The sequence below is a fragment of the Bactrocera tryoni genome, chromosome 3, assembly GCF_016617805.1.
Source record: "Bactrocera tryoni isolate S06 chromosome 3, CSIRO_BtryS06_freeze2, whole genome shotgun sequence".
Classification (NCBI taxonomy): domain Eukaryota; kingdom Metazoa; phylum Arthropoda; class Insecta; order Diptera; family Tephritidae; genus Bactrocera; species Bactrocera tryoni.
The window spans coordinates 72,636,062-72,657,782 of record NC_052501.1 but is presented as its reverse complement, the minus strand read 5'-3'; the positions used below and the strand labels follow the sequence as shown (position 1 = coordinate 72,657,782).

Sequence of the window (21,721 nt, the reverse complement as noted above, 5' to 3'; positions counted from 1 at the left end):
TATTGGGTGTTACAGCGGTATAGCATTAAATTACATGTGAAGCTTCTGAACTTGTTCTCGTACTAATTTTTCAATCTCAATAACTGCGGAAAGGAAACGGTTAGGAGCTCCATTGGCTTTTAGTTGTTCATACCTAGACTGTGGGGCCTGCAACCAAATGAACAAACGTTGGTCAATTACCAGCAGTACAGTCGGAAGGTCCCTCTGGCTCAAGGTAAATCGTAAGAGGTTTAACTAACGCTTCACTCTCAGTAAGGGCCACCTTTCAATCCACACTTCCTCTTCAAATGACACGGTTTTGGCAGTTAAAGGTAAAAACACCTCAAATCTCATACTTTTAAAAATCGAGATGAAAGTTAAGAATTGGAAATAAGACACCTAGCAGATTTGTGATAGGTTAAGGTGTTTTTCATATTAGCTAAGATCCAACTACGGAAGTTGTTTTCGTCTGGCTTCACAAAGGACTACACATAAAAGTCTAAGTATAATCTCCGGTCATCCTGAGAGGTCAGGTATCTTACCTAACCTAACATACGTCGCTGGGTCGAAATTTTTTGTTATCTGATTAAATTCGACAACACCTCTAGAATAGTGCGCTACGTTTTCAATTTGATCCGAGTGATAGTTTCGCAGATACAGTCTTGGGAACTTGTGCGCTCGAGGTTTCAGGGTTTCTACCTCCTCCTACTGGACCCTAGATTATTGCAAAGGAAGCTACTTGAAAAGAAAGAGGAGACAATAAAACTCCTTAATAAGTTCACTACGCTCTACTTTACTCTCTCTCCAAGTATCAAATACAGCAAGTTGACTCCAGCGAGTATTAAAGAAGGTTAAATTGAACCGAGGATTCGTAAACCATGTTCCACAAACTCTCTACTATCAAAAGAATTTCCTAGAAGCATTTCTATAGAGAGCTCCTCACATGTCAGCTTTCAAAATACCAGTTAGTTGTTACCACATTGCACACTTAACTTTTGTTAGCCAACTGACCTTCGACCCAAATATTGTCACAAGCTATTTGCACTCACTTCCAGTTTGATGGAGCCGACGGCGCTTTTGAGTTGACCACAGCCTGGAGTCAAACAATTACATATAAGATGACAAGCATTTGTAAGCAGAGTTCGCATAGAGTCGCCGGAGCACACAGCTGGAGTTAGTAATTTAACACGCAAATGAATATGTCGGAACAGGGAAGGCAGTGCCGACACCTTAGGGAAGTACCGCATAATAATAAACAAGCACCGGTACAATGGTCACACATGTGATGAAAGAGGAGTGCAAGGCAAGCGGCAAGCAGGAAGATGACTTAGGAAGGAAAAGCAGCACAACAAAGCTTTAGAAAAAGAAAAAAACTACAAAGCAAAAAGAGAAGAGAGTGCAGGAATAACAGGAAGTTGAGTAAGTTTCGTGGCGGGAGCTACCAAACAATGTGTGGCTCGAAAGAGTAAGAGCAGACAATAAAAATGTCTCGAGCACACGCACACGCAAGCCTGCTGAGTTTGTTGGCCATACAAGCCCATACAAGCCAGGAAGTAAGCAGCCAGCAAACTGCGGAGCGATGTGATAACAGGAAGTGTGTGCGGAAGCCGGCATATCAGCTTCATTTGGCATGCAACACACACACACAACGGCAAAGAACATTTTTGCGCAACAACAAACAACACACGTAAGCAAATGAAACGCTCAAAATTCTAAGGCATACTTTCGGGCGCTCATTTGTTGCGCACAGTGAATGCCCGCTGTGTTTGTGTGTTGCGAAAAGAAATATTTTCCGTTTTGCTTGCAGCTTCAGCAGCACCTAACCGAGCGTTTTGTTTTGTCACACACAGCAGTTGGCACTAGCTCTTATGCTCAATACACACACACACACGTGCGTTTTATTGTTTTCGCATTCACGTGGGTGCATTTGTCAATGAGCGCCTTCCGGCATGCTTTCCGGCCAGTCACCGCTCGGCAGTGCTATCACACTCATTTCTACTCATTTTTGTGTGTGATACGAGTATTATGAGCAGCATTTGCGGTACGACCGCTTCATTAAGTCTGTCATGAAAGTAGTTATTCATGAATACCTAATGATATCCTTTTTCTTTTTTTGATAGTAGGGAAAAGCATCGAGAGCTGGAGTGCGGAACTTTAATCCTCTAAGCCTAATCTACTCCCAAATCAAGACACTCCCATGAAACCACTGCTTAAGTATTACTTCGTGGTAGGGACAGGAAAGTTAAGTATTCTCTATTGTGGGGACTGACGGACGCCTAATCTGCTGAAAAAGTCTCAGTTTTATCATTATGAATGCTGACGCTTCGCTAACAGCTTTCCATTTCTAAATCTACTAACACATGAGTTTCGTTAAAACTACCGTCGAGTGTGGTTTTTAGTTTTTCCCTTGTTTTTGTTCAGAGTCTTCTATATACTCTGTACATGTCGGACAGTTTGGATTATGTCATTGTGGAATCTGTAAAGGTCGCTGCTAAAGCAACCATTTCCACTAAGTATTTGGGTAGGTGGAAATCCAGGTCCCCATGTCGTTTGCCTATCCACGACTGGATGATCGGTACAAGTCTGTGGGTCCAGCGCCCTTTGGATGAAGGTTGCCACCGCTGCTGCCACATTTTGGTGCTCTTGTTCCTCTGCTCTGTCTTTACCGTTACTTTTTTAGGCGCTGATAGCTGATATAATCACTCTAGTGCAGCTGGATGTCAATTGGCGGGATACTGGCTAATACTTCAGTAGCGTCGGTTGATATAGTCCGGAAAGCACTTATGACTCGAATTGCAGAAAGCAAATGCACTGCAATTAGCGCCTTAACCATATTGGTGCTTCATACAACATTACGGAACTCATTACTTTTGCTATTAAAAATCAACAGCTGGAAAGCACGCAGCCTCTATTCGCCATCACTATTGATAGAATCCAATATTTCATTTCAACTGCGGCTGTGGAGAGCTCTATTCGGGTTTCCACCTTCCTTATGTTTATGAATAAAACTTTAATTTTGTGCTCAGCCAGTTCGAGTCTCACAGAAGAGATCTATTGGGATAGGGTATTTAAGCACTCGTTGTATTTATATCTTAGTTGATTGCTGTCTTCTTAGCACGTCGTTTTATACAAATATTTGGTTCCATAATAGTGGCCCTAATAGTAAGATACTTCGGTGTACTCCACTCGAGATGGTGTCTAAGTTCGTATCAAAAATCAGACTTCTGTTTTTAAAATAACTCGTAATAATATTTATGCGGTATACCCAGACTCGTATTTCATGCATTATGTTTTTGTCACTTACTGCACATTGCGCAGTATCGATGACTTCTCGTAGTGTGTGAATATTGGATATTTTTTTTATAAAGCCGTACTGTCTCGCTGATAATCCGACGACTTCCTAGTCTGCTAACTCCAAGTGGTTTTGTATTATATTCTCGTACACTTTACCTATTGTGTCGAGCAAACACAGAGGACGGTACGATGAAGGATTCTCAAGTGGTTTCATTGATTTTGGGAGGAGAACCCAACGCTGTTGTCTCCATGAGTCGGGAAACACCTATCTTTTTATACAAGCGTTGTACATTTTAGCGAATAGTTAAGGTTTTCAGTTCATAGCTTCCTTCAGCGCTCTGTTGAATATGCTATTGGTATTTCTTCACAAACAGAATTGAGGCAGCACGCGTGCATTACGAAAATTCAAGAGAAGCGTCCCGCAATTTGGGGTTCCGTCTCCTTTAGTCTGTATCTTAGTAGAAAATAACATATTAAACGAACTCGAGGAAAAAATCGGTCGGGATACCTTTGCAAATGATGTAGCTCCCATGTTTAAAGTAAAATTCTGCGTTATTATTTGCGAATTAACACAAGGGTACTTCGATATGATAGCTGACAGGGAGGAAAGAAGCGGCTTAGGTGTCAACCCAAATAATTGAACTGATTTTATTTACCAGAAGGTACAAAATCTCGGATGTACCCTCTTCCATTGCGGAGCTTTCGACTTCACCCTATCGAAAAAGTGAAGCATTTGAGTCTAATCTTTGATAGAAGCATGTCGTTGAATCCTAATGTTGGATAGATAGTGAGGAAAGCATTGGTTGCCATGCAACGTTGTAAAGGAGCCGCGGATATAACCAGAGCAATATTTAAATATGGTAGATGCATTACTGCCAAAAACTCCAGGAAACTGGAGACATTAGGAGTCTCAGAGTGAAACATTTCGTTGATATCTCTTTTATTTCGGTTGCCTGCCTGATAACTTGGACTACTGCAACGCGGAACCTACTCCTGACGGCATCCACTCCTCACACATGCTTCCGAGTAACATGTGGGTGGGGCGAATTCACGGGGGAAAAAGTGTAGTTAGGTTTTTCAAGGATGTATGGAAGCTCAAGACGAAGGTTAAAAGTTGTGTTTTCTTTCGGGAGCTCTCAATCAAGTCTTGTTTCAGGCTGTCTACCACTGCAGTGTTCTGCCCACAAGGTAGCTGAAGATGCACTTCTCCGAAGTTAAGCACTTTACATTGCATTATATGCATGAGAAACTGATTTTCATTCAATGGCTGATTTATTTTCGAAAATTTGTGTTCTTGCTATAATTCTTGTTCTTCTACAGAGAAACACAAAAAACACCTGACTTATGCGAAATAAAAAGGCAAATCAATGAAAAAAACACGCTTTAATCAAGAAACAACAACAACTTATTTCTTATAAAGGTCAAATTTATATTTTGGAAAAGAAATAAAATTGAAAGACAATTACGGATATAAGGGTTACCCACTCGAAGTGTTACCTATTCAAACGACTATAATTTTTTAGTTTGATAATATTTTTATTGATTTCAATGACAAAAATGTATGAAAATAATCAAAAATTTAGAATCCATTCACTTTAGCTCGATATGGCCACCTTTTGCCTTGACTATGGCCCTCAAACGGTCAAAAAACGAGTTGCATGCTGCACGAATGTGAGCTTGTGGTGTCATCAGCGGTCACGGCAGCCCATACCATCACTTGCGATGGGAAATTACTTCGGGTGGCCATTCGTAGGCTTAAATTCTCGTACGTGCGTTCGGTCAAGTAAACACGGTCATTTTGAGAGTTTATGATTTGCTCAATAGGGAAATTCTTCTCATCAGAAAACACAATGTTCGGAAATTCGCCACGTTCGTGCAAGTGTAACAACTCCTTCGCTCTTTCGAGTCTAATTTTTTTTTGCTGCGGTGTAAGATTGTGTCCTTCTTGGAACTTGTAAGGCTTGACCTTTAGCTCATTTTTCAACAGTCGTTGCATTGAACTTTGCGAAATTTTCAGCTCTTTAGCCATTTGATTGCCACTTCGACGTGGATTTCGTTCAAGTCGAGCCTTCACTTTTCGAATCATCTCAGGTGATGTTGCTGTTTTCTTATGACCACCTCCATGGCGTCTTTGCGATGCTGCCGGTATCATTGTAACGATTTATAAGATGCGATACACAAACATTTTGTTCACTTCGAGATGTTTTAGCTGACGAACAATTGCTGCTTGTGATTTTCCAGCCAAATATAAAGCAATCACACTATTACGTTTAAATTCCATCACGTATAACTTTTTTTTCACACGACACAGACTAAAATGTTTTTGTACGCTTGTAAACAATGGAATGATTTGTTATTGGTGTAAATTTAAGCGCGCTGTCATTAATAGTGTGGTAGTTATAGCAGTTTGAATTTGGTAACACTTCGAAAAAAAAATGTTTAGAAATAAAAGTAAGTCAAAAGTTGCTCATACGCCATGTCGTCTTTAATAAGGTTTTAAGTTCGTTTGCCATAAATGCGAAATAAACAACTGCAGAGCTGTAAATGTCTTTTCGATCTGTTAAAATTTGCAACAACCAAAACAACAAATTTCTTCATATGAGTTTTATATAAGCTGTATATATGTGTATCATTTAATATACAAATGCATTTATTTATAGCACCGCTTTAATTTTCTACAAATATGATTGAAAATATACATATTACATGTACTCATTTCATTCACTCACCTGCGTACATTGCCGATATCACCGCGCTCCACCGCCAACAGGAATTTCTTCTCCTCCAACAATAACGGCTGCGGTAATCCCAAAGGTAAGCAGCCCTTACGCACGCCAGTCGGCAAGGCATGTGCCGGCACCTGCGCCCACAATATCCACCAGTAAGCACACAAACAAACCCACGCAAGCAAGCGGATTTCATGTGTGTAAGTGGTGTTTTCATAATTCCAGTTCAAGTTGAAGTGTGTGAGTGTCGATTTTCCGTGGCGGCAAATATGCGTAGAAAGGTGAGAAGAGAGTAAGTCAAGTGTCGAAGTGGTTGTGTAATAAGTTTAAAGCTTATTTAAATATATTATTAATGTACACAGGCTTACAATACAATAAAAGCACATGTGTGTGTGTGTGCGTGTATGAACGTGACTATAATATTTGGTAGAAAGCGAATTGCAGGCTGCTAACCGAAAAAGCTGCCGATGAAGTTGGCGTATTTTGTATGAGTTTGTGATTTTTAAGAGCGGATTCTGTTATGCTAAGCGTTTCCGACAGCGTTCATATTTCATGACAGCAAGCCAACAAGCGAAATAAATGATTTGAAGATGCGTGTTTTGTGTTAGGAGGGAATTTTTTCAACTCAGTTTAAGGGAAATGTTTGCAGTTGTGCTTTAATCAGATGTGTTAATCATACGTATTTGGAGGTTTAGGTGCAAAACAAATGAAAATGTAGAATTTGAAACAAAAATGTTTATTTATTCCCACGAAATTATATACATTTTCTTGCAGATATTAATATATTTTACTTAAAAATAATTATAGCGGTTGTAAATACAAGGAAGTAAGACATTTTGTCGTTAGTGGCCAAAACATATATAAAAAATTACGAATAATAAAAACTATTATATTTACAAATTACAATGTAAATAGCAATTGTGCAAAAAAAAAATTGTAATATTTAACCGAAACATTATGACACACGTATAAATATATAATCTAACTTAGATTTATACATACTCTAACTTTAAAACAAGTATGAAATTTTTGAAAAAGTTAGGTCAGGTTAAACTGGTAGGCCAATGGATCACGCATAGACCAATTTTGGTTTTTTCCGATACCAGAGGGAGTTCAGTCTCTAGGTCCAAGAGTAGTAGTCATATTTTAGGATGCCGACGTTTGAGTTGAATTTTATGGAAATTTGGAAAAAGTCGATTTACTTAGTTTTTCATATTTGGATAGCTTATACGGGGAATACCTTCGAGTTTAACAAGCGTTTTTTGTTTTCTTTAAGTTTTTATCTACAGAGAAGGCCAAAATCATTAAAGCAGTGGAGGACCTTTTTTAGCGCAGTCGGAGACCTCGTTTAACTAAAAAAAATTTTTTAGTTTTTGTTGTTTTTTATTTTACTGTTTATTCTTGGGCATGTATAAATATACCTTGAAAATTTAAAACACGGTTTTGGTTTTAATTCGCAAAAATCGATGTTTTTAAGCTCCCCCATAAATATTATTATATTACCAATTTGAGTTAGAAGAATTGCTGTTCTGAATCCTGCCATAATTTATGTCATTAAAATGTTTCAACCTTAAGAATATTCAACTATAATAGTATATTATAGTTATACTTTTTTAACTACACCAAAAATGGGTAAATGACTTTTCAAATACAGTCCAAAAATAGCCTAAAGGTAGGCAACAATTTTTTTTTTTTTTTTTTAATACTGAAACTATTAAATCGAATAGCATTTTGGGGTGATTTAAAGTATGTAGTTTCAGAAACACACTACAAAAACTGTCGAAACGTAAACAACATTTTTTTGTCAACACAGAAGTTACTAAATCGAAGACGATTTTTGTGTGGCTAAGGGTGTATGTCTTTGGAAAACCACTACAGAATGTAGGCAATATTTTTCTGAACCACTAAATAGAAGGTTATTTACCCTTCAAAGCCTTAGTATATATCTTATATGGAGCAAATATAGCAGAGCAGATAAAAATCTTCAGTATTTTATTTGTAAATGGTAATCTCTCACTACCAGGCTTGCAAAAATAACTACAAAATTGTTATAAGAAAATTGTAGTAGTGTTTCAGATAGTCCATGTCTTTCATTAAAATATACTCTAAAATCCACAACATTTTAATTATTACTCTTATGTAAATGAAACTTAAATTTTAACAAAAACTTCGAAATTCACTTGGCAATATATTTTATTTATTTTGTTATGATTACTTAATTATGGGAAATGATGTTGAAAAATTAAAAAACTATAAACCAAACTGTCAAAGCTTATCAACTTTCAGCAGTTATTCACTGTGAAAAAATGATTAGTAAAGCGCTGAATGCTAAAGCATGTTAAGAATTGCTAATTGAGAAAACTTTTCGTTAATAAATGATAAAAAATTACTGGCTCTAAGCATACACATTTTGAATTAATAAATTAAACAAAAAATAAATAAATAATTAGAAAGTCATTGTCAGTGTTTCTACAAATAACAGTATGTAGTTAGAATTTCTAACCAACATTAGCAAAAAATTTCACCTAACATAACTACACTGGTTGCTAAAGGGATTCTATAAATATCTGAAAACATTATGGATTTCATAAGATCTGGCCTATTATACTACTCTTAATTATAACACTTACACCCACAGGCAGCTGCTTCTGTATACCCATACTTGTATTTTGGCTCATTTTTATACACAATTTTATTAATTTTGTAGTTGAACAGTTCTTTAGAATTGTAGTCTACACATGCAGGTATAAAACACTAGTGTTGTTTTCAGTTGTTGTTAATTGCTTGCTAAGAAAATGCTTCAATTTAATTGTAATTTTTTTATATTTAAATTTGTTTTATTTTTCATCCAAACTTTTTTCAATAAAAACTTTTTATCATTTTTGTTCTAACTTAAAATAATTTTAATTTCATAATATTAAAAGAACTTCCCCGAAGTAAATTTTTTAAGGAAATTCTCATTTACTGAACAGAGTAGTCATATTTCAAGGCAAATGTTTTTTATTTTAAATTATCTGGTATATTATCTAGTATAGTATATAATCTGATTTCTAAATTTTTTAAAATTTTTCCGCTTTCAAATCATTTCTCACAGTTTTCAACTTATGCAGTTCCTGGTACGAGTGTTTGAGCTTTGTACTAATTATCTTTTTACTTTTTTAAGATGAAAATTTTATATAGTATAGACTTCTGCTAAGTATCCTTCATTATTTACCTACTAAAAATTTCAGTTATGATGTGACGCAATCTACGCAATCTCAATTCATTTTTTTTTTTAATTTCAAAAGAGTTGTCGAGAGTTAATAACTTAACGGTGGCGAGAAGCCGACGGTAACAATCTAGTATAGTTAACTTCTGAAATCTCAAGCGCATTCAAGGAAAAATATGTATATCCGTTCTATCTAAAGTTTTTGCTGTATTTTCAAGCTTACCAGCTTACTCAACTGTTTTTTTATTGAAGTGAAATCCTAAAGAATAATGCTTAACATTATTTTATCAGATATTATTGCTCTCACCTCAGAAGCCTCAAACTAAACATTAACGCCAGTTGTATCCGCTCAATAATATTAAAACATATTAAAACATCCCAACTCATATTCATATAAGCATGGTCTCTGAATACATGCAATAAAAAATTAATATAATCTGTCTTGACTTCTTTCATAACAGAATAGAGAACATGACAATTAAGTCTTAAGTACTCCGACTTCCGTCAGAATTCTTTTGTCTTATAAGCAGTTGAGAGTTGAAGATAAATTCAGTTTAGCTATCCTCAATTATAATCAATCAATTTATAAGTAGTGTGATTCAAAAAAAAAGTATACTTTTCTGTTTGCAAATAGTTTAGCTGAGGGTTTGAGACATAAAAATATTCGCTTTAACAATATTTGTATTTAGTTATTGCAAATATTTAAAATGATAAGTAGCTAAACTCTTTTAATAACTCAAATCGACAAAAAAAAGTTTAAAAGCATCGAAGTAATAAAATTTTTTAACAAAGCTTATAAATTTAAACTCAAATTTATATAAAAAAATTATTTTCCTAACAAACAAATCAAATTTTTCACTATTTATTTGAATTTCATTAATAAAGAATTAAATGTTTTTAGCTCAACTTTTACTAGTACTGGCAATAAAAATTTTGCTAGAAATTTGTGTACTTAGTTAGCAAATGAGTCAATAACTTTCAGCAGACCAAAAAGAGCAATAAGGACACACAGAAGCTTCAGTTGGAAGGCATGTGGAAATTTCATAGTTAGTATACAAGTATATCCCCGTCTACGTTTTATTTCTTTTATTTATTTTAGTTATATTTGCTAACATTTGGCAAAGTTTGCGCAGGCAACTGAGAACTCAAGGACACTTAAAGCAAACAATGTTATAAATTTACCCAAAAAGCTATTCATTGCATGCTAGTAGAATAAAAGTTAAAGCAATATTAAAGCCTTTGGTATGCATATACATGTAAAATTAGGGTGTCCCTTATTTATATGGTATATTTTTTGCCAATTTAGTTTTAGTTTATGCGTTGATAGAATAGTGTCAATGCACAAAAGTAATTTTTTTCCATTTCAACCGAGCCTAACTAGCATTCTTTCTTTTATTTTTTTTTTTATATGGAATCTTTTGATGTTTTGCAATCAATTTTTTATCTTTAACGCAAATAAATCTCAAATTAAAAAAAAAAAAAAATAAATCTAACTTCAAAAAAGCTACAAAAAAGGTCTGAAGAATTATTTTCTGAAAAATCTTCCTTTAAAAATTAAACGGAGTTAAAATTATGCATCAACTCTAGTGAATTCATATGGTACACCATGTCGTATGAGTAACACATAATGTATAACGTCACCTGAAATGCAACTATCGTGCTTTAATAACAACATAATCGTGAAGAAGGTCTCTCCAAAGGAGAATTTCTTTCTAATAGAAGGAGACTTACTTGTACGCATATTTTAAACAGAATAGTATTAATGTCAAGGAAAAGAGATTGTATATGACACAAGACGTTGTTGATAATCGATAAAAATTAATCTATAAATAATCTTTTCCAACTTATGCAGAGATACCAAACCAAAACTTATTTCGGGACATTATGTGATTCTGAGCCCTAAGTGAAGCCGAAGTGACTTCATTTTCAAGTAAGCAGATTTTTATTTAAAAGGGGATATCAGATGCAACTACCTAGAAAGATTAGACAGAATTCCTTTACAAGTGGCGAATAATGGGTGTAACCTGTGGAAGAAGCTATAGTGGATATCTATATATCTTCTATCATAGAAGAACATGAAAAAACAGCGGCATTTCAAGCAGGAAATACCAGCTGATAACTGAAAGATCTCATCAACAAAAATAGCGGCCTCAAACCTAAGCAGAAAACACGGATATAAACAACCATTAACCGACAATACTTTATCCTTCGCGACACATGGTTCAAAACATTTCACCAAAAGTTTTAAATTGTTAATATTCCCCAAAAAATTATGCCGCGCAACTTTATGCACTCACGGTATATAATAAAATGGCAAAATAACTGTAAATCTCATGCTTTGTTCACATGCAAAACTATTTTCACTTAATCAAATCCGACAAAACGCGCTTAACCGTTGGCAGCTGTTAAACCATTTCTGGCGCATTCAACATGTTTATGCTGCTCGCATAACGGTACAGCAGCTCGAATATGACTACAGCTCATACACCGCCATGTTCAACGCAGTATTTATAGGTAGATATGTTTGTGTTTCGCAAAACACAAGCAAAGTTGTCGCACCTTAAATACCACACGGAGCATAAATAAAATATATCAGCGCGAAGGCAAAAAAGTATTTCACGCGCTCAAAGCTGGTAAACACCAGTTTGTACATGAAAGCTACCACACCAAGCCACTACACAGCCGAAACTGAGTGCGGCGTGTCGTTTTGTGTCTCATCCTCATCCTCATTGTGTTGGCTCACCCCACTTCTAGTGCGCCGAATTTTCGGCTAACTGAGCGAAATTGCACCGGCGGGAATTCGGAAAACAAAAGTTGAGCGCATAAAAAATGAATGTCCTCCACAAAGCCGACGATGATAGCGCGCTGATATGCGTTGTTATGAACAAACTACAAACACATAAATATTGCCAGAGTAGGGTGCGCTGTGCTGGAGTTTCAAGTTGTAATTATGTGGTATATCGAAGAGAGTGGCAACATTTAAGTGTAGAGTAATTACAAAAAAATATTTTACTTTTGAAGTAAGCCAAAAATTTTACCTTTTTGAGATAATTTAGTTTATAACTCTGCAGAAAATTAATATAAATTATTTTTAGTATGCAATTTTTGGAAAGGTTACAAATTTTTTTAAAATAAAATAAAGTAGTGATGACGAAGCCATTGATTCTAAATATGTGAGGATCACAATACAGCTCTGCAGAACGGTCTTTTTAAGAGGAGAAAATCATCACCGAATCATTCGAAACAAACAATTTACTTAAGTCCCAGAAATACATAGATATATGGTAGTCGAAAAAGTCTTTTCGTTTTTTGTCAATAGCTGTCGTTTTAGTCGTATATTTCCAGTACTACCAATCACATTGTATCATATCGTATAGTGTTGGAAAGGTGAGATCTTAAGCTTTATTTAAAAAAATTTAATTCGGGGAAGTTGAAAAAAAGTTACAGCTGTTCAAAAATGAGTGAAAATAATGAATAAATTCGCTATATTTTGAAAACTTTGTTTAAAAAAGGGAAGAATGCCACGCAGGCCACAAATAAAATTTGTGAAGTTTACGGAGACGACGCCGTATTAGTTCGTGTAGCACAAGAATGGTCGGCTTGCTTCCATGCCGGAAATTTTGATGTGAAAGATGCATCTCGCTCTGGTCGACCTATCATTGAAAAAGTTAATGAAATTATGAAAAATATTGACCAGGACCATCATATAAGCACCCACAACATCGCTAAGGAACTTAACATTCACCATCAAACGGTTTTGAAACATTTAAAAAAGGTTGGCTACCAAAAGAAGCTCGAAATTTGGGTACCACATGAATTGCCTGGAAAAAATTTAATGGACCGAATTAACATCTGCGATTCTCTGCTGAAACGAAATGCGATCGAACCATTTCTGAAACGAGTGTTAACAGGAGACTAAAGAGAGAGACTACTAACGCAAAGCTAGGATTGACGCTTCCAAAGCTTATGCTGAGTGTTTGGTGGGATTAGAGAGGAATCATCCACTATGAGCTGCTCCAGCCTGGTCAAACGATTTATTCTACTTTTAACAGTCAACGACTGATTAGATTGAAGCAAGCAATAGAAAAAAATGGACAGAACTGATCAACAGAAATGGCTTCGTTTTCTATCAGAACAACAGAGATGTACGTGGTATCTTTGTCGATTCGGCAAAAACTGGGAGCGATTTGCTGGGATGCTTTGATACATCCACCATATAGACCTGACCTTGCACCATCGGACTACCATTTGTTTAGGTCAATGCAGAACTCCCTTAATAGAGTAAAGTTGGCTTTAAGAGAAGCTTGTGGAAATTACTTGTGGCAGCTTTTCGCAGGGAAACCAGAAGAATTCAACACTGTTGGAATAATATCTCTAGCGGAAATATGGCAAAAAGTGGTTGAACAAAATGGTACATATTTCGTAGATTAAATATCATTACAAATGTAAAAAAATTAGTTGTAGTTGGATTAAAAATACGAAAAGACTTCTTCGACCACCAAATATATGTATCTGTGATATGAAACATGGAATATAAAAAAGTAAAGCTTAAATATTTAATAAAAGTGGGCACATACAATCTTGTCTATACATTAAACTTTTTTAACACTGTATACCTCAAATTATTCTATTCTAATCAGACCTAAGTTTCTGCTTTAAAAATAGGTCTCTCCGCCACAGCTACAAATTATACAAAAAAAATTTGTTGATATCTTTATATAAATGTTTATACTTATGTTCTTTTATGAAAATCATACGATTATAATATATTTATTAGCAAAAAGCGATATCTATTAGTAGACATTATTAGTGTGTTCTGCGTTCTAAATTTTCCATCTCTATTTAGAGGTTGTCAAAAAACTCTTGCGGTATTTTCGCTAGTTGGCGCTGAAAGCGCGTAGTTCTAGTTTTATTCGTCGCATCGGGTCATGCTATACCTTTTTGGAAAGCACATTTCACGCGCTAACACGTATTTGATTAATTGCCGTTTCTTTTAAGTCGTTCGTGAGTTATAGCGTCGCAAACATGGAGCAAAATAAAGAGAAAATACGGCATATTTTACAGCACTACTACGATAAAGGCAAAAATGCATCTCAAGTCGCCAATAAAATTTGTGCAGTTTATGGACCCGATACAGTTTCCATTTCCACCGCACAACGATGGTTTCAACGTTTTCGTTCTGGTGTAGAGGTGGTCGAAGATGCGCCACGCTCCGGAAGGCCTGTCGTCGAAAATTGCGATAAAATCGCTGAATTGTTCGAAACAGACCGGCATAGTAGCAGCCGTAGCATCGGTCAAGAGCTGGGCATGAGTCATCAAAAATTCATTTCGATTTCAATAAAAAAAAAAAATTCAATAAAAATACCGCAAGACTTTTTTGACAACCTATTATATTAGCAAAAAGCGATATATTAGTAAATAGTATTTGTGTGTTCTCCGTTCTAAATTTTCCCCCTCTATTTATATTCATGGTTTTTATATTCTATATTATAAAAATTCACATTTAAATAAATAAATTCACGAAAAATCACACTGTCAACTGCGAACCCAAAACTCCGTTTATTTCACATTTTTTACAGTAATGCAATAATTTCATTTGGTAGCAGCGAAAAAGTTAAGCCACTTTATGAACCACCAAAAAAGTGTCGTAATGTGTTACAGTGAAGTTATGCAGGGCTTAAGCGCAACTTTAGTTAACTGCTTAATTTTTACACACTGCCAAAATTATGTTTTGTTTTCCCCTCGCATTTATGCTACTATTTCAACACTTTATATCTCATTTAACAGCTTAAGCGCCTAGTAGTATGCAATGTGCTACATTTTCTTTATTTTTTAATACACAGCTTTGTAAAAAATAATAATTTCCATGCAAATTCTGTTTACAAACTGAAAAATCAGAAAGTTGAAATGTTATGAGCAAAAAATTGGTTTGGTTTCGTTTCATAAAAAGCTCTGTGATACCTTACATTTGCAGGGTGCATCGTATATATATTATATACATTTAAATATATTTATATGTTGCGGTTTTTGTGACCCGTTAGCCACATTTTTTGCGCTTCTTTTAAACTTTAAGCCAGCGCAATTTTTATATTATATATACATACATATGCATATGTATGGACACAGTGGAAATATTTGTATATTAAGTCTGTTTAACCAAATATTTTTCAACGAGCTTTAATTTTGGACACTTTTAATGGCTTGAAATATTTTGAAACAGATTTTTAATGGTGCTATGTAGTTAAATAGCAAATTGCGAAAATTTCGCAATTAAAATCTAAAAAGATTTCTTCCTAGGACTTGATTTCGAGCGGTCAGTTTGTATGGCAACTACACGTTATAGTAGTCCGATCTGAACAATTTCTTCGAAGATTGTAGCGATGGCTTGGAATTAAAACTTTTTCAAAATTTCTTGAAGATCTCTCGTCAAATAAAAGTGGTTTTCATACAAGTGCTTGATGCCGATGATTCAGTGTGTATGGTAGCTATACGATACAGTGATTCGATATCAGTGATTCCGACAAACTAGCAGCTTCTTTGCGTGAAAAATTCGTGTGCAAAATTTCAGATTGATATCTCCAAAACTGAGGGACTAGCTTGCATATATACAAACAGAGGCATGGCTTAATTGACAGTCTTACTGATAATTTATATACATATTTTTAGGTATTCCTTGTATTGAAAATTTGAATATTTTTTATTTCAAAACACAAAATTAATAAAATTAAAGAAAGAATATTTTGGTTGAAAAATTTGTAAATTCAACACATATTTTCGCATATAACTTTTGTGTGTATATTTACAGGTGTAACCACCTACTAAGGTAACAAATGAGACACATTGAACAACAACTGTGCACATCGAATTGCATCCATTAAAAGCTTTTTACATGCCCGAGGCGTTACGCTTGAACAGCTCACCTGCTGCATTCTGGAGCAAACAAAAGCTTGCAGTTTCTCTAAACGCTCCGGCACGATCTTCATTTTTAATTTTCTTATGCATGCGTTGCTTTTATTAAAACAAAAATTACGTGAAAACTACAAATCAAATCAAAGAGCTGGAAATATTTGTGAAGAAAATTAAAGAAGCAAGAAATTAAAATTTTTGCAGGAAAAATAAATTTTTTTCTAAATTGTTGTTATATTTAGGAGATAGATTTTTTATATATTTTTCTTTTTTTTTTTGGATATTTTATTCATTATTTTTCCTGACGTTTAATTTTCGAAAAATTTTATTTTGTTTAAGAACTTAGTTTTTGTATATTACTTCCGGACGTATATTTTATATAATAGATGCCTTAATATTTGTTGTTTTTCCGTAACCTCAAAAGTATATTAAATCTGAAATATTTTCGAAACAGGCAAGAAGTAAGCTATGCTGTTGCAGAAATCTATCTATATTTTTTTTTCTAAATTTTTAAACTATATAATACTAACAAAATATATTATACTAGATATACAGATATATACATATGTAGGACTGTCATACAAAACATGAAACAGAGTATGCTATCAATGGTTAAACTTTCTTTAACATATTGTGTTCTGCAAAAATAGTTTCTGTATTATAGAATACTCTATAAAAAATACTAGAAATATATCTTTCAAAATAATTGTAAAAATTTTAAAACTTTACATTTTAAATTTCAATTCACAATTTGTTTTTTACATTTTTTTTTAAATATGAGAATTCAAAAAAGAAATTTAAAAAAGTGGTACTGTCGTTAGTAAAAACCAATTTTAGGTAGTAATAACAATTTTTTCTAAAACAAATTATTCTTTTAATATTTCCGTTTGATAAAACTTTTCTTCTGGATTTATTTCAGTAGTATAAATATTACGAAATACAATATAATTCCATTACTTTTTTTACACAATTTAATTTAATTTTTTCTTCTTCTTCTTAATTGGCGTAGACACCGCTTACGCTTTAATTTTTTATTAGCGTATTTTATTTAATTTACTTTTGACTTTTATTTGTTTATTTTGTGTCATTATTATTATAATCTAATATTTTGTTATTATATTAAGGGGTCAGTAGGGTAATCTTTTTTCAACATTTTTTTTTTGTTTTTTGCATTTTCTGTTCCCTTATACCCTTAGAATTAATGTAGAAACCCACTTTACCATTGGAAGGTTTCGAAAAAGGCCCAAACATAATAATACTGCTCGACGTTCACAGCGCTCGGAGAGCGCACCTCAAGCAATACTCAACCGATTTGCTTAATTTTTTTAATATTTACAAAACGCCTGGCTATCGTCCCTATATTTTTTCTAATTTATTGATAATGTTATGATAAAATTTATGTAAGAAAATATGGGGAAAATAGAAAAAAAACATTAATTATTTTTTATTTATCAACACTTTTTCATGATTATAGTAGGGACGATAACCATTCACGTACTTTTTTAGAATAAATTGGGTTTTCGTGTTTCAGATAACCCAAACATGAGAAATCGTGTGCGCCATCTCATTCACCCAGTCATTTCTCCAACAGATGTCATCAAAAAATTCCGAAAAAATTGTTTATGCACTCCACGATATATCTGATATGTGAAAAAAGTTCTATTGCAGAATAAAAATTTCTATGAAAAAAAAAAATTTCAAAAAAACGGGCCAGTTTTCCCCACTAACCCTTTAAATCTTAAGATTTTATTTTTTATAATTTTCTTTTATTTATTTCCTTTAATTTAATTTATTTCATTTTATTATAATTTAAAGCTATTTTAATTTATTAATTTCAATTTCAAATTAATTTATTTTATTTTATAAATATTCTATATTGCTTTCTTCACATAGTTTCAATCTACTTATATAATTTTAATTTTTTTTTAATTTATTGCATTAAACTTTTTTTCAATTTTCATCTTGATTTAATATCAATTCTATCATATATAATTTTTTGTTATTTTATTTTATTTTTTATTTATTATTAATTTTATCTTATTCAATTTTAATATTTTATTTTACATGATTCATTTTATTACTATTTTTCTTCTTTTACTTTTTCAAAATATTTTATTTAATTTTATTATTTTTTTTATTTTTATGAATTAAATTTATTATTATTTTTTTTTTGCTTTTGAACTGAATTTTTACTTTTTTATTTAATTTTATTTAACATAAATATATATATATTTTTTTTATTTATTTTATTTTTTTAATATTTTGTAATATATTTTTATGATAATTAATTTTTATTCCCTTAATTTCATTTTAACGAAATAAATTTTATTTTATTTATATTTTTTTTATTTTATTTTAGTCTATTTAATATATATGACTTTACTTTCATTGTGTTTTATTTTATTTTATTGTTTTTTTTTGTATTGTGTTATATTTTTATCATATTTTCTGCTTGATTTAATATCAATTTGACTTTTCCAATTTAAATTTTTTATTTCACTTTATTTTTTTATTATTTTATTTATATTATTTTTATTTTACTTAATATAATTTATTCTTGTTCTATATATTTTTCACTTTTATTTTATTTCGTTTTACATTATTTTTTCACTTTATTTTATTTATTGAATTTTTTTTTTATTTATTTTTTTAGTTCTTTGATTTTATTTTAAAAAATTTTTCACTTGTTTGATTAATTTTATTTTATATTAATTTAATATAATTATATTTTATTACGTGATTTTTTTTTTTATTTTATATTATTTAAATTTTATTTTATTACGTGTTTTTTATTTTATCCAATTTAAAAGTATTAAACATTTTAACTGAAGACTTTTTTAAATAAATTTTATTTTACATTAATATATTTTATTTCAGTTTTTTTTATTCTTATGTATTTTTTTCATTTTTCTATTTAAAGTTTTTTATATATATTTTTTATAATTTGTTTTTAATTTTTTAATATTGTTTTTATTTTATTATATTTTAGCATTTTTCCATTTTAATTAATATAATTTTATTTGAATTCCTTTTTTTATTTTGTAATGTTATTTTTGCTAATTAATTTTATATACATATTTTTATTTTTATTTTTTTTGTTAAATGCACTTATTTTGAACTGTTTTAATCACATTAAATATTTTTGTTTAAATTTTTTAATATATTATTTAAAGTTAGCAAGCACTTATCTATTTTTTTCTATTTCCATTCGATTTAATGTAACATTTTGAAATACACTTCAAGATAATTTTCAGTAACTTATCATCACTTAGTTAGAATACTAATTAATTTGTAGTTAATAACTAATTTTTTTTTAATTTTTTTAATTTTTTTATACATTTTATTATTATTTTAATTTTTTTTGACTCATTACCTGCTCAAGTTTTTCTTTCGAACTTAAAGCACTATTTACAATCAATTATAGTCTTAAACACTTTTATATTTTTTAATTTATTTTTTATTTAATTTTTAACTTCTGATTTTTTTTTTTGAATCTCTTTTTTTATTATTTCTAATTTTCAAAATATCCTCCAAGACAAACACTTTCAACACAAAACTTTCCGCAACACTTCGGCGAGCGCTTAACAGCTACAACAACACCGCAAAACTACCAACAACAGCGTGACACTTCCGCGTGAAGAGCTGCGGCCGTTTTGCCAGCGTTTTACAGTTATCCGGTTTTCGCGTACACGGCTGAAGTGTTGCGCGACTCGCGCCCACTACTTTAATATTCACAAATTCGTTCGCGCAATTTTATTCGCTCGACAAAAAGAATGAAATTCCTTGTTTGGTGTGTTTTGTTTGTATTCCCAGCACTTGACGGGCGCCCGTTGCCACTTGCGCGAAAATACCGTTGCGTTTTGAGTGCGCTCGCCATGGGGCGCTGAAATTTATATAGCACCAACATCGTAGCAATAACAATAGCAATATGATGACAGACAAATGAGCCTAATTTAATTAGACTAAAACGTTAAATATTTGTTGTAAAGCCTGTTGGTTATGTGGTGTGTGGCCAGAACGAGAAATACTTACTGTATGCAGACTTATGTATTTCCTATGAAATAACAGTTTTGATGGATATCGATGGCGCAGCGTTCAAATGTCAACAACTAGTAGTGAGTTTAGTGCGTGTGTTTGTGTGTATATGTGTGTAGAATTGCACAACAAATGTACTTGTGATGGCACAAACACACACTTATATACGTATGTGTGTTTCCTTGTCGGGCGCTTGGCATTACCTAGACCTCGACAGTGAATTTGTCTGCCATTGGAACACTGCACGTAGCGTCCGCTCGCGCCACACCACGCCACGCTGCGTTATGCCATATTTCATGTAGTCGCGTTTTAGGCGCCGAGCGCTTTATGGGTACTTAAGTGTCTCATGCTATCAACAAGTGTTTCTCCTATACCTTTCATGAGGCACACGCATGCAGATATTTTTGAAATGTAGGCAATTCAGTATTTTTCGGCTTCCAAGACTCAGTTGTAGGGTGCGTTATAAGAATTGAGGAAGAAAATTTAATGGTTTGAGTGACTTTAAATAATTAAAAATAGAGTCTATAAAACCTCGCCCTTACTGAAAGAGCTTTGTGATTGCTTGAATCAGAATGGCTTTAGCTTGAGAACTTGAGTCAAAGAAGGACACTAGCAAAGATAATAATTAGCTTATTAAATAGTTTTTCCTCTGCAAAGGAGAAAACGCGAGACAGTAGCAGTTTGGTTTCTTAGATTGCGTTCCGAAAATTTGGACGTCAAAAATGCACCACGCTCTGCAAGCCAAACTGTTAAAAATATCGTTATAATATTGGAAATCATCAATTAAGTAAACACTGTTTCGATTGTTCAGGCGCTAAACATTGTACAAAAAACCATTTGGAATCATTCATATGAAGCCTTATACAAACAGAAGACTCATAGACTGAATTACCATCAACGAATCGCTGCTATATTGCAACAGAACGAACCGAATCTGAAGTGGATGGTTTCCTACGTCTAGGTTTTGAGATTAGAAGGGAAATATTCACTTTAAACAGCTCATCTTTGGTCACACTCTCAATTCGAATGTGTAAGGCAAACAATTGGACCATCTTAAAGAAGAAACGCCAGTTTTGGCCAATAGAAGAAGAATTGTGTAATTGTAATAAATCAACTTCCACTTCTAATCAAGTCATACATAGCGATATTCACTTCCCAAAGGCTCCGACAGCTTGGTTGGAGATCCTTATATAAGGTAGATAGTCCAAATGATGGGCAGGAAATCATCTACCATGAACTGCCCACGTTCAGCTGAACTCCTAATGCGAATCTTTAATATGAACTCTTTGAAAGAAGTAATCACTCAGAAACGGTCAGCTTTGTATAATAGGTGATTAATTGTGTTCCAGTAGGTTAATGCCATACACATCGATAATGACACGCCAGAAGCTGCGGGAGCTTGGTTAGGAAGTTCTTATGCATCCAACTTATATGTAGTTTGTACTTGGGATAAGTGATTACTACGTTCCTATCTATGGTGAAAGAGAAATCAGTAATCATCGGCTGTACCAGATTTTTGCCAGTAAGGACGATGGTCACTATGAAAGTGGTATTTTGAAATTACCTTTAAAAT

At 33.0% G+C, this 21,721-nt stretch overlaps 1 protein-coding gene across 5 annotated transcripts in view; it reads right to left on the bottom strand.

The window, feature by feature from the left end:
- The window catches only part of LOC120770591 (transient-receptor-potential-like protein), a 52,713-nt gene extending 32,747 nt beyond the window's left edge, over positions 1-19,966 (bottom strand). The window contains exons 1-3 of one of the 5 annotated variants that reach the window (XM_040098186.1): positions 19,487-19,966; positions 8,630-8,797; positions 6,003-6,133 (exon numbers count right to left, since the gene is read on the bottom strand). In XM_040098186.1, the coding sequence (XP_039954120.1) occupies positions 6,003-6,133; positions 8,630-8,677 (179 nt within the window). In that variant the 5' untranslated portion in view covers positions 8,678-8,797; positions 19,487-19,966. Of the gene's footprint in view, positions 1-6,002; positions 6,134-8,629; positions 8,798-16,127; positions 16,203-19,486 lie in introns of those variants that run through there. The other 4 variants (XM_040098184.1, XM_040098187.1, XM_040098185.1 and 1 more) reach the window with 4 other exon arrangements.
- Positions 19,967-21,721: the final 1,755 nt, after the last annotated feature.